Consider the following 19,738-nt stretch of genomic DNA (forward strand, 5'->3'; position numbering starts at 1 on the left):
CCAGGACTAAAATATGCAAGTCAGCGCCACCCACTACTTCCCCAAGTCTGCCTCACTAAGCCTGGAGAGGCAGATGGAGGAGATATGTCTCAGTCTGAGAGCAGACTGAGGCATGTCCTGGGGTACTGTACATGCATAGTTTTACATGGGGCCCATAGAGTGAAGGGGGCACATACTAGCTCAACCCACAGTGTGAAAATAAAGATGCCTTGCGGGCTATAGGCAGTAGCAGGCAGTATTTTCCCGTCATGAAAAAACAAAATTGCATTTGCACCCCTTACATTACAACACAATTTGTCTGCGTGCACATTTGTATTTTGTATCTAAGCGTTTTCGTCCAATAATCAGGCAAATCAGCTGACATACGACCGTTCGGTCGGGAAGTTGGGTTAGTGTGTATAGTGACATGATGGTCGAAAGTCGTTCCAAAATGTCGATAATTGGCTCATTTGGTTGGTCGCACTATTTAATATTTTTCAACCGATCATGTTGTGAGTATGCACTCATGCTCACAATCTACTTAGAGTTTACAGAGTTGATGCTAGCAATGAATGTCTAGGTGAATAAATGTAGAGAGTGCTGTAGAAGGAATAATTTATTTGTTTGTTCCGAGACAGAATGCTTCGTTTAAGAATCACAGAAGCTAACGAAATTCGTTAGGACATGTGGATAGCTATAACAAGGTGGTTTTAATTAGTGAGATAATGTGACAATAACGAATGAATGAATATTGTGCTGTCATTCTCTGAAGACTAGAGGACCAGATAAAGGACCAGATGAAGGGTCAGATGAAGAACACAGATTTATAAGTAAATCGTGTCAGTGTGTATACATGAATCGTCACACTGACCGGACCTTCAGTCGTAAGTACAATCGTTTGAGATAACGCGTCGGTCGGAAAATTCTTCAGTGTGTACCTAGCCTAACTCTCATCAACCTCAGATGGGAAAGCAGGTGGAACCTGAATTTGATTGTTTTCCAATCAGTGTGCTTGAGACAAATATATTACCACAGAAATATAAACAGTCTGTGAAGGTTGTTTACAGCTGGGCAGCATATTACTACGTAGAACACCTAGGGCCTCATTTAGAGTTGGATGCAATCTACACTGAAATCGTAAGTGTAAATTGCATCCCATAATTTACACAGTATTTAGAGTGGCGCGGATCCTTAGATGCCACTCTAAAAAAAAAATTGTTCTTTCCCCCCACAAACAGCACAAGGGTTGGTTATGCTGTTTGGGAGGGGATGCACACATTTTTTTTAAATTTAATTATTTTTTATTTTGTTTTTTAATACATCAAGGTCTCTTGCACCAGCTGAAAACACCCGCAGAAAATAAGTCTCCTAGAGACCTATTTGCGCTTGCTTTCAACTCAAAATAGCATGTAAAGTGTGTGAACACGCCTTTATATTGCTAAACTCGCCCATTACCTCCCCCGCTCCGTCTCTCTAAGTGCAGAGGTGCAACGAGGAGATCTGTCTCAGTTGGAGTGCAAACTGAGACAGATCTTTGGCCAAAAGTGCTTTTTGCGCTCAACAGAAGGACTTGCATCCGACTCGAAATGAGGCCCCTAGTTTTGCAATACCGTGCCTATATTGCATACACAGCACAATTGGATTTACAGTATGCCCCAAATAGCACAGAATTCGTCCCAATACTTAGATAAGATCACATCCTTTCATGTAATGCTTTTTTTTGCTAAGAAAGCATTTTTCCCTGTACTGTGCCTCAACTATCTCCATCCTGAGATGGTGGTAGCCACCAGAGGACAGCGGCGGTACTTGAACGGGGAAGGTTCACCCTGGCGAAGGCTACCACAAGAGAAAGGCTAATTTTAGTATCAGGGCTATTTATTTTAGACTTTCTCCTGCAAAAAGTGCCATTTTCACAGCAGTTAAGGTTTGATAACTAGGCCCCTCGATATCCTGAGTACATCACAAAATCTAATTTTAGTGAATAGGTGTATTTACTGGTGTATGAGTGTAAATGATTCTCTAGAAATAAAAAAACACCTCCAGACATTCAAACTCAACCCTCCTATCATATAGAACAAATAATTACTCCTTAGGAAGAGACTTTACTTTGCTGTGCAAATCTACAATTTACAGTATAAATCCTTGACCAATGGGCACTAAAACAGTCAAGTGATAGCATTGTAAATGATGCAGCTATGCTATGGTTTCAGTGTCCTGATAAATTTGAATTTGGACAGGATGCATAATTTACAACAAGTAAAGCACATGATTCACGAGTGCAGATTTTTATGTAAAGCCACCACAACAAAAATCAAAAGTAAATGCCAACAGATTTAAAATGTATACATTATACAAAGGGGAAAGGTTTTGTGTAAGTGAGTCTTCCATTATTATTACAAAACCAAACTTATCAAAAGGATTTGCTGTCATTAAAAAGCAATCATTCTATGCATAAATTGATTACACATGTAACCTCTTTCTGAAACATCCATCTACAATCCTACATTCTGGTCTGCACTGTGATTCATTTTTTTTTTTTACCATAGAGCTTCTCTTACTTTACCTTGAGACATATGCTGCACACTCCCTTCCCCCAAGAAGAATAACTTGAAAGCTGTCCAAAATAGGACCACACACAGAGCGTTGCAGGTTGCAATGTGCTCATTCTCTTGCTAGAGGCCTTTGCTAACAAAAAGGACTAGTTTACCTAGTAATATACAGCAGATGAGATATACTATACAAGGCGCCACATGCTGAAGCAGACACTAACTAGAAGAAATTGTTGCAACCTCAACAAACATACCCATTAAACTGTCATCAACACAATACAGTACCAATGGTTATTTGCAGGGATGTCATGATGTATTCTATAAAAAATAGTCACATTATTCCTAGCGCCCAGTAAACAAAAAAAAATAAACTGCACTTTGCAAGTTATCTTAAGGTCATGATGTTTTTATTATTTTCAACACAAAAGCAACATACAATAACAAGGCAAAAAAAAGTTAAAAAAAAAAAAGAGGGTACTCTTACCTTCAACCCAAAGCTCCTCCACATTGGTCTCTAAGTTTGCTGCTCGTAATCCTACAGCAAAAGCACCAAATATCAAGAGGCCCACAACCAAAAACTTGCCACAGTTTTTTTGTATGTAGCAACCAAGTTTAAACAATAGTCTTTGAAACATTGCTCTCAGCCACAATGGAGCTTTCCTGCCCGTAGCTTTCCCCTGGAAAAAGAGAATATATGATTAAAAAAAGGTAAAGTTAACATTGTAAGTATAGTTTTCTAATAAAGCAACAACAAAATAGATAATCTGCAGACTGAGATTTGTTAAAAAAAAACCACATTTTGGTGTGTTCAATACAGAGGCGTGAAGTAATGCATGAGCAAATACTGGCTACAGTGTTATCTTTCTTAGTAGGTTACAAAACGATGGAGTTTATTTACTATGCTGCACCGGTAACTATCACTATGTATCTCTGCAAATCTCAGCGATACATAATGCAGTACGGCTGCTATTTACTATCCGGTGGCTGCTTTTGGAGCACCGGAGAGGACTCCCTTATTCCAGAAAATCATTTTACTCTTCACCGGCAGCCAAATGCTGGAAGTGGAAAGCGCATGCGCGACTATCATCCATGCATGTGCAGAATGATCTGATCCAGCGGGGACCAAACAAATCTTTTCCGGCTTCACTGGACCATAATAGGAACAGGTAAGGAAACACCATCACGAGATGGCGTTAGTTGCTTGATAAATCGCTAACATTGCAGTTCCCACAGAGTTGCATTGGGACTGCGGTAACAAACGAAAAGTAGGTTAATGCAAGAGAAATCTCTGATTTAACCCATATATAAATTAAGGGAAGTTCTGCAACAGCCATTCTATTAAGAAACCAATTGTTTTCTCATGATTTTTAGGGCATAAAACTTTGTTAAATATACCCCTTATGTGTATTTAGCTATTTACGACATGCTAAACACCACTACAGAATAATGTTACACCATGAGATTATATTGAGAGATACAGATTCATATGATAATAAGCCATTGGACATAAAATTATGTGAATGCCCCTATTCTACATGGCAGTGGTACAAATATGCAAACTTTCAAAACATTCAATGATATGCTTTCATTGTCTAGCTGGCATTTCTAATTTCTGATTGGTGTATAATACCTCAAATAAATAATGATTGTCATGTAAGTTCAGCATACAAGGGGACTTCTATGCAAAGGAGGGCTGGCAAATTTCAGCCCAGGCGGTAAGACTCCACTCAGCAGCCTATTTTAATGGAAAAAAATGCAGGTGGCCCAGTGACGCAGCCCAAGGTAGTCCATTATGGGACCAGCCGGGGGGTGCCCAGGCTGCCCCTGCTTCTATCTACAGAATGTGCCTGATATGTTATTACAACATAATCAGTGAATATGCAGAGGGAAGAGTGTAAATGGGGAATACTGATGGAAAATGGGTGCTATTTAAAGTGTATCTTAACTCCACCTGAGACAGTATAGATGCAGGCCTGATTATAATTCAGTTCTCCTTTTAATTTAAATAAACCTGCATAGAGAATAGTGATAGGCTCAGATGCTCAGCACATGTTAAAGAAGCGGGTTTTTTCAGAGTGTGTTTAGTAGTAAGAAGATTGACTCTCCACGTGGTTACAATACTACAGCGTGTATTTAGACATTTCCACAGATTGTGGATTCGCTGTGAGATATGAATTATTACGCGGATCAGCCATCTGAAACTCACGACAATATTTGTGAACGGAAGAGGGCAGCCACATGGTCTGCTCTTGTCTCTCTCTCTCCACTGCACACTTTAGGACGAAAAGGGGGGACTGTTCCCTGCGGCATATACACTGTGAAAACAAACAGGTGGGCTTGCATGCTGTTTATAATAGAATATGTGTGCACAGAGCAAAATAATAGGTAATAGATGTCCCTCAACTCCAAATCTGCAACACAATGACAATAGGTGTCACTTTGTTTTGTTTACAACCTTCACTTTTATTACTTCTAAAGTAAAACTACTCATGTGAAATGGGATCAGATCTAGGAAATGCACAATGCAAAACTCATGAAACTACCTTACCAAGCAAATATTAAATCACCACTTTCAGAGATACAAGTCAATGTGGATTAAACCAAGCATACAATACGATCATTTATACTCCCACTACGACAGTACTCATGAATGGTGCAGACACTGAGCACCGTTACACTACATTCTATCACTCAGCCAATAATGTTTCCAGGAATTGTGTTATGCCCCATACACTATATAAAGTGATCATCACTAGACTGCTACACAAAGCACCCCCAGCATCCTGACCTTCTGTAACACTAACATTTACTCACTCACACGGATTAACCCCCTCAGAGCCAGGTGGTACATAAATGTGACCTGCAGGGTGCGTGTGTGTGGCTGCTCTCTCACACATAGGACATGATACAACAGTGCACAATTCACCTCTGAGATCTGCTGAAGGGCGAACGATGCATCGCAATAGCTCGGCCGCTGAAGATAGTCCAGGTCAGGCAGCCCCGTGAATGTGATCTGCGGGTCCCTACCCCGTCCCCTCCTCCTGGCTACCCTCGGCCGGGCAGCTGGCATCCCACTGCCCTGCAGCTCAGTAGCATAGGCAGCTGAAGCCATGTTTTGGCCGGAATGTGGCCGTAGCTTTTCTGACACTGGTGGGGAGCAGCCCGGGGCTTGTACTCCGCTTTACCCCTAAGGCTTAGCTGGTGCAATGAGGTGAGGGTCGTGGTGGGGGAGGAAGAACGGCAAATGCTGTTGGTTCTCCTTCCTTGGCTGGCACAGCTCTTACGGGGACTTTCTTCATGCTTCTCCAGGCGAGGTGGTAGAGGGCGGCGAGTCAAACTTTGCGCCTTCCATCCCCACATTTCGCGATCCGGAGGTCTGAGCCGCTTCCCACATTCAGAAAGTGTTTGTTTATGTGTGAGAGCTGGAGAGGGGGGAGCAATACAACAGCCACTGCTCTCAATCACACTATAGGACGCACTGTGCCCAGGCTCTCCACACTATTCCACATCGATCCCCGGAGAGATGGATACAATGCAAAGGCAATAAACTAATTCCACACTGCGCTGCGAGCAGCCTCGCTCTTCCTGAAGTACACCCTCCGCCTGCCAGAAGTGATCTCCCAAAGCGCAGTCTGGATTTCTCCTCCAAATGCACATCCAGCGCTGCCCTGTATGTGCTTCAATGCAGCTGTGCACGACCGGGCACATAAAGGAGGCGATGGAGAATTGCTGAGATCTTGTGGCTTCTGCTCTCTTTAGCGAGGAGTCCTCCTTTTGGAATAGGCAGTGACCATGGCTTAACAAAATGCACCCACTGCTGCAGCAGAAAGGCAACCCGATCCGTAACTGGGGCCCTGAGAGACTTGCTCAGCTGCCTGTGCGCTCTCTTTCTCCCTTGCTCTTTCCTTGCTTCAATAGATGAGATGTAGAAGGGGGGAGGGAGAGAAAAACTCGCTCTCTCCATTTGGAGAAAGAGGAAAGGAGGGGAGAAGGCACAGAGAGCCGCCCCCGGGGCTGTCAGATGGCTGCGATGTCTGGGATCCCATTGGCTAAGGTAGAGCAAAAAAATACTCAACAAACATGACTATTATTAGCTGCTTAGCAACAGCTCACCAAAGTAGAGAGACCACCCAGGCAGACAAGCCCTGTGTGTGTATGAGTGTATCTCCCAGCTTCAGGGGGAGCCTTAAAGAGATCCAACCCTCTCTCGCATGCAATCCGGCCATTAGCAGCCCTTTCCCTCTCCTCTTGTCTCTCTTCTTCTCTCTGCTTTCCGTCTTCTTCAATGCGAGTAATCGGAAGAAACCTTTTTTCTCACTCTCAAGAACAGCCCTCAAATGTATGATGTTACATTTCATGTTATTTTGTGTGTTCTGTGCACATCATATGGTTGCTCTTTACAGAATAAACTAAAAAAAAAGATCCTTTAAAGAGGCGCCTTGGCCCCAGGCTGAAACAAATACTGGGAGGTCCGGGTTGAATTCCCAGGCTTGCACAAATAATGACAGAGTGCTTGTGGGAGAAGCACTGGGAAGTGCCAGATTTCTCTTTCTTCTGCACTGACATTCCATTTGCAGGAAAATAAAAGGGCACCGATGTTAAACTGTTTTACTTGCTTACAATGTCAGCTATGAGCAAACCGACTTCATCTCCCTTTTGTGTGTTCAACCTTTTGAATGCAGGCTGCACAAATATGTAGGAAATGTAACCTCTTATTGCCCCCCCACATAATTCCTATCCGTGGCTTTCGTCCTACAGCATGGTATGGGTTAACGACCCACCTCACGCTATGATCCAGAATTCCAGTGTAACACATGATACAGATTTGTGGCATGGATGTATAGTACAGCAGACATTCCTCCTGTAATAAATCATATATGTATTTTGAGAATGATACATTGGGCGTATATGAATCCTGCTACTTTGATGTTTTAACTATTGAGAATTCAGAAATCCCTAAATGGCTGAAACCATTGTAGGTATTTCTATATAAATGATGATATGACATGTTCATTTTATCCCTATAAGTACTTATGGGGATTGTTAATTTCACAGCAATGTCAAAAACGTGTAAAACTGTTGCAAACAAAGAAAAAGCCAGACACTTGTCTGAAATGATCAGGTATTGGGTCTGCTTGGACCTCTAGTAAGGCATAGCTGGTTGCCTCTGAAAAAGTGTATTAACTGTCCTAATTGACACATTACTGCAAAGTGATGTGACATGAAATGTGAGCATCTAGAAATAAACTATACTGATATGTCACCTACTGCAGTTTGCTGATCTAAGGCCAAGCATGTCTTTCTAATCTCTTAATACAACCCCTGTCCATGAGTAAACGTTATAATTGTGACACTACCTGGTGGCACTGACTGTTTCAAGTCATCATCATCATCAACATTTATTTATATAGCGCCAACATATTCCATAGTCACAACATTTACTGGGAAAAATGTTATTAAATAAACTAAGAGGATGCTGCTGACTGGGGCCAATGAGGATACTTCTTTCATGTAATGCAACTATTTTTAGCTGCAGTTTAGCAGATGACTGACACAAATCCTCCCATGTGTCTGTCTACCTCTCACACTCATCACCTCCTTCAAAGCTTTTTAAATGATTCTGGAATTCCTTCTCCATAAACCCCTAAAATTGACCTTAAATGCCTCTAAGTCCTTGGGCATCGGCAGAGCCAACTTCCTACAATAAAACATTTCCTAAGCTGCACTTTCAACGGGTCCCAGCACCGTGAACGGCGGTCTGGCGGTGAATTGCAAGTTGCTCCAGCCACGAGGGGGTTAAGACGAGCGCTGTGTGTGTCCATTGAAAAAAAATGAAGCGTCGCAGGCTGGGGAGGGGTGGGAGGGGCCAGGCCTACGGGGGAGAGGGGGCGGGGCCAGGCTTGCGTCACGTGACAGACGGGCCTCTGAAGAAGGCGCGCTCCCCCAGCCAGCCCCTCTCTTGTATGTATCAGTGCTGCCCATACACATGTACTGCAATACACACTCACACACTGGTGGTGGAGGAGCCTGCACCAGTTACACTAATAGCCTGGTGGTCATGTCCTCTTCCAGCACCACTCTCTACAGACCAGAAGCCTGAACACAAACATGGTCTCATGCTTCCAAGCAGTGAACAGTGATGATTGATGGGCTGGGAGTCATCATGTCCACGCTCCCTGTGCCCGATTCTCCCTACATGCTGCAAGAAATACCATACAAGCCATAGTACATTCCTGAGCCTCTACGTTACCCAATACGGTCCAGGGCTGATAGCTACCGGCCAATAGCGAGATGAAAGGAGCACTCATGTCAGGCACTTATGTTACACATCATGTACAAGGTCCCTCCCCAGCTACCGGCGAGAAGAAAAAAGCCCATTGAGATCTCAGGACTGAGACAAGCGCATCCTCCCCACTCGCTCCCCAGCTATTTGCTGCACCCTCCTGGCGCACACATCACATTATTCTTCCTTAATGTACCACACTGGGATTTATTTACACGTTCTGAAATACTAGTTCTCGCTCATTATGACGTGTGTTTTATGTAACATGGTCTAGATACCAATGTTTAACTGTTCCCTTTCAATGGGTTACACATAAACCCACTGCAATGCAGAATACAGGATAGCAGAGCTGCAGAAGACTGCAGGCTGTCACCATGATTCTAATGATTGGAACTTATAATGACCATTGTTAGCATTAGGAGACTATCAACTTGCCAATCCAGCATTATCCCCTGTGTTCTGTCAAACTCAATGACGTTAATTGTTTCTTCTCTGATCACTTTTGAAACTCTCTGTTAAAATGTGTTGTAATATAAAGTATACATTAGTAACATTTGAGTGTTGCAGAAAAGTATTGCCCCTTTATTGGGAGAATACTAAGAAACCTTTTATTTATAAGCATAACCTCTTTGGTAACGTGTTGAACATACAATAATGTTCTCCAGTCCAGAAGTAAACGTCAGCAGGGCTGGTATAACGTGTGTGCTGGAGGCACATCCCTGAATATTACACGCGTCCACTGACTTGCAACAATGTAGCAAATACTACATCTTTCATTCAAGCTGCGAGTCGCTGTATCACTATGGAATGGATGCATACAAACCTGTGTGGTTTGCATACAGTTGTTTACAATCACCTCTATCAGAATTAAGCAACCCAGTGGCTCCCCACCAGCTGTGGAACTACAAGTCTTAGCATGACCTGTGTCGGACAGATCTCTGTGGCATCTTGGAAAGATCAGTTTCTTATGAATGAAGCTGGTAAATATTTAGCAAAGCTGAGAGACTTGAGCTGTAATCCCCAGCCAGATCCTGCCTGTGATGAGCTGACCTCATACTGTAAAATCCACTGCGCTGTTGGGCTTGGCCAACACAGTTTGGACGTTGGACAGCACCGTGGAAGTACAGTCTGGGCACAGAATGAATTAAAACCGCTGTCACTCGTCATCACACATGTTGAGAGCGCTCATCCAATTAGTCTGGCAAGAAACACGTTCCACTGACGATACTGGGCATTGGGAGTGGTGTTTAGTGGAGGGCACCAGACTCCTCTATGTGGTTAATATTTCCATTTTTTCCCCAACGTTGAAAAAAACAGCGAATTCTTTCTGTTGCTGCAAGAGCTTTAACAGCAGCCTAGGACTAAAAGCACCATCTTAATAGCTTCTCTCCCATGTGGTCTACTTTCTTTCATACAGAACAGATGAATTACTGTTGAGCTATAATTGGCCTTGTTTCTGCAATGTTACAAAATAAAAAAGGAAAAGGTGTCATTATAATAGACTATCTCGACTTGGGTGGTCAGAGGCTTGCCTGCCCCCAATTTGACTCATTAGTGTCGCATCCCTAGTGATAATGCCCTTCCTAATCAATCTGCCCTTATTTACATGTGTTAGCTTTGTTGGATTTAATATGCATGGCCTATACATGTAAGTGAGCCCGACACCAGGTTTTGTTAACAGAAAATCCTTAGGATCCCACACGTGAAGTGTAACTTATTTTTCATGGAAGACATAACCATAGTGCCAGTTGTATGTTAGAAGTGAGAAACACAGACAGGTCAGGGTGATCATATGCAGCTTGTGGCAATGATTAATCGGCTTTCTGTAGAAGGATTAATACACCTAGGGTGAATGTCAGCATTTAGACTTCCACAAAGTTCAGCACAATTTGTTACAGCTGCTGACATTAGTGCTATGATATATGCAGCACTAAAGTCTGTGTTCTCTGTAAATAGTATATATAACACCTATAGCAGCGTTGTGACTTTGGTGTGGTTGTATTGGGACTATTGCCTGATGCACACTAACTACAGTCTAGCAATTGAATACCATCACATATCCTCTTAAGGCCTTCTCCCCTGCACCTGCTCTGCCAGAAGATGTACTGTCATCTGACAGGTATCACTGAACACCAGCATGTATTCATTGATTGTTAGGAAACATATACATGGATGTCTGTTCATTTGTTAGTACATTGCAAAATGTAGGTAGCAACCCAATGACTTCATAGGAATTCCAATTTTATAATAGATGTAAATGTGCCAATTACAATGGGGGCATTGGTATTTGGGTTACTTGAAGCTTGTGGATGGTGGACAATCTTGTTAGTAATAAACAATGTATTACAAGAATAAACCAAATGTTATGAGAGCTGGAAACTAAATTAGAAGAACTTGTGCCAGGGCGCAGTAAATGTGATGTATTATCTAAACGGGTCACTACTGATACACAACTCTACGTTGTTTAACTATACATACCCGAAGCGGATGGTTTTTTGTTCGTAGTATCAGAATACATGTGTTTCAATGTCGCACAAATATACTGAAATTCAGTTATTATTAATTTCATACTGAGTATATTCAGGGGCACACACATATGCACGGAAGGGGTGCGAAGGCTCCAACTTACTTTCACAACAAAACTTCATATTCTTTATACATTACCTAATATGTAGGAGACAGATGCCCATCCAGTTGTTATGGTTTCATGTTAGCTTAGCCAAGGATCACAGGTTGTCTGCCTAAGACTGCTCTACAATGACATGTATACGCTACATATTTGACAGCTACATAGCAATCAAACATTCTATATATGTATCTGTACTGCATGGAAATCTTTTGGTACAGCTTTATTTACATAGTTAAAAGGCCCCTATTAAGATTGTTTTGTTTTGTAATGCACACCTGTAATTCCCTTTTTGCGCTAGCCTAGGATGTAAAATTAAAATATACATGTGAAATCTGCAAGTCCCATATATTGGATAAAGAATCTGTATGCAACGTTCTTTAGGTCCATATTAACCGTTGAGGGTCCATGATAGAAGACCTTCCAGGGGCCTGGATACTACAGTGTCTTTCCTGAGAGACAAGATCCCTTTGACTCTCTGCTGGAGTAACACATTTATTAGAGATATAAGCGTGAGAAATGAATAGGAAGTAAAACAATTCAGCTTCATTGTATGTCTTTCTTTCATACAAACTAATCCGGTTTACACATCACGCCTACATAGTTCAATAGGACTTTACAGACTGGAGCAGAGGCAAGAGAGTATAAAAGGTATAATGTGTGTGTGGGTGAAATAAAGATTATAAAAACGAGAACAGGACATTTTCAATTGCGAGTCCCAGTGATCTGCCTGTCACTTTTCTATCAGCCGCCCGTAGGGTACTTTGAAAGGGGATTTGATTTCAAGGCTGCCTCCCACAATACCTTCTGCTGTCCAAATATATTATCAGATTATAGACATCTACACGACTACTTTAACAGCGCGAAACAAAAATTGATACATCGTTCATAAAACAATGTAAGCAAGTAATCCTCTGGTACAAGGAGCATCTGTACACACAGAACACATTCAGATCCATGTGTAACACTACAAACCTCAAACAGTCATCTACAAAAAGACATGTTAGGTATAAGTATTTCCATTTCACTGTGCTAGCGATGTACTGATGTCCAGATCTTTAATAAAATAACACACACAAACGGCTGTTTTAGAAACTAGAGATCATTGCAATCAAGTACAACAATGGCACAATTATTAACTTGGGTTATAGCATGCTTCCAATTTGTATGTATATATATATATATATATATATATATATATATATATATATATATGCACTGCATAAAGCATCACTGAGAGGGCCAAGTTAATTACTATTAACCCATTGACAAGTTCCTACGCTCATTATTTCGCTGTGCCCTTTGACAAACCTCTTATTATACCACATTATCCCCATTCTCCAGATCCTGCGTAAAGATCCAAACGCACACTCGTCTTATTCACCCCCCACCCCCCTCTGCCAACCTTTTGCTGCCCTCACTTTGCTCCCAGATCTAAGCCCAGCAGCAGTAGCAAGATCACAACACAGCCAGTGCCATTTGCCAAGATCCCACTCTAGAGAGTCATTTTTTTTATTTTTTTTTTACTATTCTAGCATATAATATCTGTGTGCAGTGCAGCATCAGTTTACTTACCATCGGGCCCCTTCTCTCATGTGCTAAGCCCCGGTGAAATTTGAAGGGAAGATGATATTATTTTTCCCCTCTATCCTTAGGGGGGGACTTGGTGCTACGCCGCCCTTTGAAATCACATCAGTTCCTTGCCATCAGGAACTGAGAGTGTAATAATCCTTCTGGTTTGCAGGCATTCTGCAGAGTGCTGGAAGGTCTCACAATTACATGACTGTTTCTATTAAGCAGCTCCATCGTCCTCCATGTGGGTGGTCTGGCTTTCAATAGGCAGGACCTGTCAGGATCACGTGATTCGTAAAGAAGAAGAAAAAAAAAAGAAAAAGAAACACGTTGACCTTTTTAATACAATAAACTCTACAAGAGAAAGCAAAGTAAACTCCTCTCACATGTTATCTGCACTAGTCTCGCCATGCAGGGTAAACATAGTCAATAGCTTTAACTTTGTATATCATGCTCCCCCCACCCTTTATCACTTTACCATTAACATTTTTCTATATGGGAAGTTCATAATGATAAAGCAAATAGAAATGTTCTGCTTATGAATTTGGCAAAGAACACATCTAAAAGAAACATTAAAAGATACAGACATACCAGAGGACTAATGAGATGCCCTTGTTCTGCACCTTTCAGTGACTTTCTGCTGTTAAGATAGCAAATAAACAATGTTTAATTCACCTGTTTGAATATTCTATCGGGCTTTGAGCATGATATATATATATATATATATATATATATATATATATATATATATATATATATATTAGGACCACAGCTTCAATAAACATTGATTGATTGTTTTTGAGGGCTACCTATTGTGAAGTATCCCAGAGTAAGCTTAAGGACAGACAGTTATGGATAAGAGACTGTCTTTGTATAAAATTGATTAATGTGTTAGTACAGAATGAAAATATAGGAGCAAGACCTCTTGTGAACAAAAATATTTAGTTATCAGTGTTTGAAGGAAATGGCAGTCATGCTCTATTATCTAACTTCAATTCATCACTGTTCACAACCAGCGGTTGGGAATTGGTCAGATGTTTGATGTATACAGACAGAAAACTGTTGAAACGTAATTTTCATGTGATGATTTATGTAGCTTCTGCATGTGGGAGAAGGGTTGGAGAAACCACTGAGGTGACTCGGATGATCTACTGAGAAGTCAATCATTTTAAGGATAAGCATCACTCTAGTAGGCGTAATAGTCTCTGGTCTAAGATATTGCTTAAATATAATACAGATTCCCTTACCTTTCAGATGCACTTGTCACAAAATGCAGCTGCAATCTGCAATTATTACATAGACAAACATAAAATCACAACTTCAAAGTGATAAGAGATAAATTTGATACATATATGCTAGATAGATTAATAAAAATAGCTGGAGAGAGAAGAAGAGATGTGATATATAGGTGTTTAAAAGTAGATAGATAAATCAATCAATCAGTTTATTAGATAGATAGACATACAGACATACACCACAAAATTATTATTTTGTATTCATCTCTCTCAACTTAAATAGGTATACAGATTTTTTTCCACAAGCCTTCAGATTTAAAAAGGTATAAAGATTGTAACTACAAAAGTACCAGGTACAGAGAGACTGCAACTACAGAACTACCAGGTACATTGACAGCAACTACAGTGATACCAAGTACAGAGATAGTAACTGCAGTGATACAGTGAAGTCCCTCATTTCTTCTCAGTCCTCCCATCCCCGCCGCCTCTTTGCCACCTTTAACTCCCTACTCTCTCCCCCCCCCTCTGTCCCGCCCTCCCTCTCCGCTTCTGACTTCGCCACCTTTTTCTCGTCCAAAATTGAGGCCATCAGACTGAACACCTCCTCCTCCCCTTTCCCCGCCACCCTCATTGCTTCACCTCCCCCCAACAACCAACTCTGGTGCTCCTTTTGCCCCACTACAGGTGAAGAAGTCCGCTCCGTTATTCTCTCCTCCCCACCCTCTACCTGTCCTCTCGACCCCATCCCCTCTCACCTCCTTCGCTCTCTCTCTCCCACTGCCTGTTCTTACCTCGCTCACCTCTTCAACTTATCACTCTCCTCTGGTATAGTCCCCTCCTCTTTTAAACACGCTCTTATCTCCCCTATCCTCAAAAAACCCACTCTCGACCCCACCTCTCTTGCTAACTATCGCCCTGTCTCACTACTCCCCTTCGCCTCCAAACTTCTCGAGCGGATTGTCTGCAGCCGCCTCGCCAAACATCTCTCTGACTATTCCCTCCTTGACCCTCTACAATCCGGCTACTGTCCCCTCCACTCCACCGAAACTGCCCTGGCCAAGGTTACTAATGATCTCCTAACGGCCAAGTCCAAGGGTCACTTCTCTATACTTATTCTCCTCGACCTCTCCGCAGCCTTTGACACAGTGGAGCACCCCCTCCTGCTGCAAACCCTTCTCTCTCTTGGCCTCTCTGGATCTGTCCTTGCCTGGTTCACCTCATACCTTGCTAACCGCTCCTTCTCTGTATCAACATCTGGCTCCTCCTCCTCCCCCCACCCTCTCCCTGTTGGAGTCCCGCAGGGCTCTGTTCTCGGTCCTTTACTCTTCTCGCTCTATACTTCCTCACTTGGCGCTCTCATCTCCTCCTTTGGTCTTCAGTATCACCTCTATGCTGACGACATCCAACTCTACATCTCTTCACCGGATCTTTCCCCCACCCTCCTCACTCAGGTATCTGACTGGCTCTCCGCCATCTCCTCCTGGATGTCGGAGCGCTTTCTCAAAATCAACATTTCCAAAACTGAACTCATTGTCTTTCCTCCTCCCAACCACCCATCCCACCATGACCTCTCCATTGTCGTTAACAACACTACCATCTCCTCTGTCACCCAACTCCGCTGCTTGGGTGTCACCCTTGACTCCTCTCTCTCTTTTGCCCCCCACATTCATTCCCTTGCCCAAGCCTGTCGCTTCCAACTACGCAACATCGCCCGCATCCGTCCCTTTCTCTCTCAGGAGGCCACCAAAACCATCATACACGCACTCATCATCTCCCGCCTGGATTACTGCAACCTCCTCCTCACCGGCCTCCCCCACTCTCGTCTCTCCCCCCTCCGCTCTATTCTCAACACGGCCGCAAGACTCATCTACCTCTCACGCCGCTCCTCCTCTGCCTCCCCTCTCTGCCTTGCCCTTCACTGGCTCCCCTTCCCCTACAGAATTTTTTTCAAACTCCTCACCACCACTTACAAGGCGCTCTCCCCCTCTACTGCCCCTTATATCTCCAACCTTATATCTCCAACCTCCTCTCCATTCACACTCCCGCCTGCTCCCTGCGCTCGGCCAATGACCGTCGCCTCTCCTCCACTCTGATCACCTCTTCCCATTCCAGAATCCAGGACTTTTCCCGTGCAGCCCCCCTTCACTGGAATGACCTCCCTCTCTCCATCCGCCTCTCTCCCACTCTGTGCTCCTTCAAACGTGCACTCAAAACTCACCTCTTTCTCAAAGCCTACCACCCATCCACTTAACCCCTATTTCCTCCGCTCATTCTCCCCTCTCTCCCATTGCCTCAACCGGCTCCTCTTGTGCCTGGTCTGTCAACACTCCCTTAGGATGTAAGCTCGAATGAGCAGGGCCCTCTTCCCTCCTGTCTCCTCACCTGTTCTTCTGCTCCATGCTTATTGCAGCAGCCTGCCTGGAGTTTCTGAAGTATTGGAATTTTTGTTTCTTGTTCTGTACTGTTTCACCCTGTATAGTCTACTGTTTGTACTGTGTACGGCGCTGCGGAAATCTTGTGGCGCCTAACAAATAAATGATAATAATAATAATAATAATACCGGGTACAGAGACAGTAACTACAGAAATACCAGGTACAAAGATTGCAAATACAGTGATACCAGGTACAGAGACTGCAAATACAGAAATACCAGGTACAGATATAGTAACTCAGTGATACCAGGTACAGAGACAGTAACTACAGAAATACCAGGTACAAAGACTGCAAATACAGTGATACCAGGTACAGAGACTGCAAATACAGAAATACCAGGTACAGAGACAGCAACTACAGAACTACCAGGTACAGAGACAGCAATTACAGAACTACCAGGTATAGAGACAGCAACTGCAGAACTACCAGGTACAGAGACAGTAACTACAGAAATACCAGGTACAGAAACAGTAACTACAGAAATACCAGGTACAGAAACAGTAACTACAGAAATTCTAGGTACAGAGATAGTAACTACAGAACTACCAGGTACAGAGACAGTAACTACAGAACTACCAAGTACAGAGACAGTAACTACAGAAATACCAGGTACAGAAACAGTTACTACAGAAATTCTAGGTACAGAGATAGTAACTACAGAACTACCAGGTACAGAGACAGCAACTACAGAACTACCAGGTACAGAAACAGTAACTACAGAAATTCTTGGTACAGAGATAGTAACTACAGAACTACCAGGTACAGAAACAGTAACTACAGAAATTCTAGGTACAGAGATAGTAACTACAGAACTACCAGGTACAGAAACAGTAACTACAGAAATTCTAGGTACAGAGATAGTAACTACAGAACTACCAGGTACAGAAACAGTAACTACAGAAATTCTAGGTACAGACATAGTAACTACAGAACTACCAGGTACAGAGACAGTAACTTTAGTGATACCAGGTAAAAGGTTGTAACCATAAAAATACCAGTTTCACAGATAGTAACTACAGAACTACCAGGCACAGAGACAGCAACTACAGAAATACCAGTTATAGAGATAGTAACTACAGAACTGCTAGGTATGCAGACAGCAACCACAGAACCAGCAACTACAATATCTTGTTTATGTAAACCCTAGCCAGTTGAAAAGCTTTAACGCAAATCTTGCTTTAATAGATATCCTCTACTCATATCACACACCTTTTGTGGATAGAGACTTTGGCCCTGAATCATTAAACATTTGCTTTTTTTTTAAATGCAAGTAATTTGGGCATAAATGTGGGCATACGCATGTCCATATTTAAGTAGAAGAGAATCTGAAGGAAGGTCTCTTGTTGAATATGTATGTACGCTATACATGTTTGGTACTTGCCATTTTAAGACAGTGACAATGAACAGGAGGATACTTACAATCCATATGTGGGATATAAAGTCCCAACAGAACGCAAAGAAAAAAAAATAATTATTGTTATCTGTTAATAAGATAATCATTAAGGAAAATACATTCTTTTAAGAAAAGTTTATTTTTTTCATTAAATACATTTATCATGATGTTATTAATGTCTACTGTACACAAAATGCATTTTTACAGTTGCTTTTGATTGCAAGCCCATGCTCTAGCCTGCATACGTAACCATCATCACTATCTCTCGGCACTTACACCTGACCTGTAGCTGATGCAAGTGATACGACTGACAAACACATGCCTGAGAAATGCCCAAAGCTTGGATCGGAAGGATGTGCGTGCACTTGACCTTGGCACGACCTTACTGTACATTGAGTACGTGCATACGACCAGTCCCATCCCCGTTCCAATGATGACATTGTAGGCTGTTGGAGGTGTCCTTTGCACTCGAAGCTGAATTATGTACATTTGTGTTCACTGGCCTGTAGTCCGTGTCTGGGCATGCGCAGAGCAATTTAATGGAAAATACGGCTCTAGCAGTAATTTCTGAGACAAAAATTATGACATAAGGTTGAACCCAATTTCAAAATGCCTTAATATTTGTGAGAATACAGAATGGCATAGGGAAATGTTAATAGTTTTCATGTTAGTATTAGAAATCCTGCAAACTAGCATAATTGTGTAATCATTTTAAAATAGTTTTAAGATAGTTTAATGGTAACATATGCTCATATAATAGATTAGTTTATTAGATCATTTTACATTGTAGCTTACATAGTACTTAGCTGGATAGTAAATATGCTTTTGCTTAATATAATATAGCCTGAATTCAGGCTATTTATATTAGGAGGAGGACTCCGGCTGCTTTACTATCAGCCTTTATTAACGAGGAATCATACAGAGTTTGGGTGACACACCACTTATACCAGAGTCTGGAACTTTAAATCAGGCTATCCATATTCAGAGAAGGACTCCTGCTGTAAAGACTGACAGCACTTATCAGCGAGGAATTAAGCGGAGATCGGGTGAGATACCACGTATGCCAGAGTCTGGTAAGAAAACGATTTTCCTCTGTGGACTTTATCCACCTCCGTATCAACATTTGCTTATGAATAAAGACTTATTACTGAATCAGTTTATACTTACAATTAACAACTAAGTGTACTTGCAACAGTAATACCGGGCGAAAGACTGTTTAGCTCAGGTGCTGGGGACTTAAAGTGATTTCTCACTGATTTATTGGAACAACTTATCCCCGCTATCAATTTAATATTTTATTGAGTCCGGACCCCCTATGTCAGTAAACGGATTTATTGATGTGAACTTTGCCCAATATCCGAATGTGATCAGGATTAATTGAATTTTTGATATAATCTATTCCATCATATGTTTGGAGGAGTTGATGCAATTGGACATAAACTTTCAATATAGGTGCACCTATTCAATATTATGCCCCTCTTCTAGATGGTTACCAACATATGTTTATTGAGTATTGGTAATTTTTATGTCATTTTATGTCATTTGTTTTAATAAATATATTTTTTATTTAAACTCATCAGTCTCATACTCATACTGTATGTCGTTGTGCCTGTGTGTAACCGCCTGTGCTTAAATGTCAGTCTGTTTCGATTTAGTACTTTTTTCTGT

General features: G+C 42.0%; 1 protein-coding gene across 1 annotated transcript in view; it reads right to left on the reverse strand.

The window, feature by feature from the left end:
• PTCH1 (patched 1) overlaps nucleotides 1-6,693 on the reverse strand; it is a 73,581-nt gene extending 66,888 nt beyond the window's left edge. The window contains exons 1-2 of the mRNA XM_075211085.1: nucleotides 5,455-6,693; nucleotides 3,013-3,205 (exon numbers count right to left, since the gene is read on the reverse strand). Coding sequence (XP_075067186.1) covers nucleotides 3,013-3,205; nucleotides 5,455-5,640 — 379 coding nt within the window. The 5' untranslated portion in view covers nucleotides 5,641-6,693. The remainder of the gene's footprint in view (nucleotides 1-3,012; nucleotides 3,206-5,454) is intronic.
• Nucleotides 6,694-19,738: the final 13,045 nt, after the last annotated feature.

This window comes from Mixophyes fleayi, chromosome 1 (assembly GCF_038048845.1).
Source record: "Mixophyes fleayi isolate aMixFle1 chromosome 1, aMixFle1.hap1, whole genome shotgun sequence".
NCBI lineage: Eukaryota > Metazoa > Chordata > Amphibia > Anura > Limnodynastidae > Mixophyes > Mixophyes fleayi.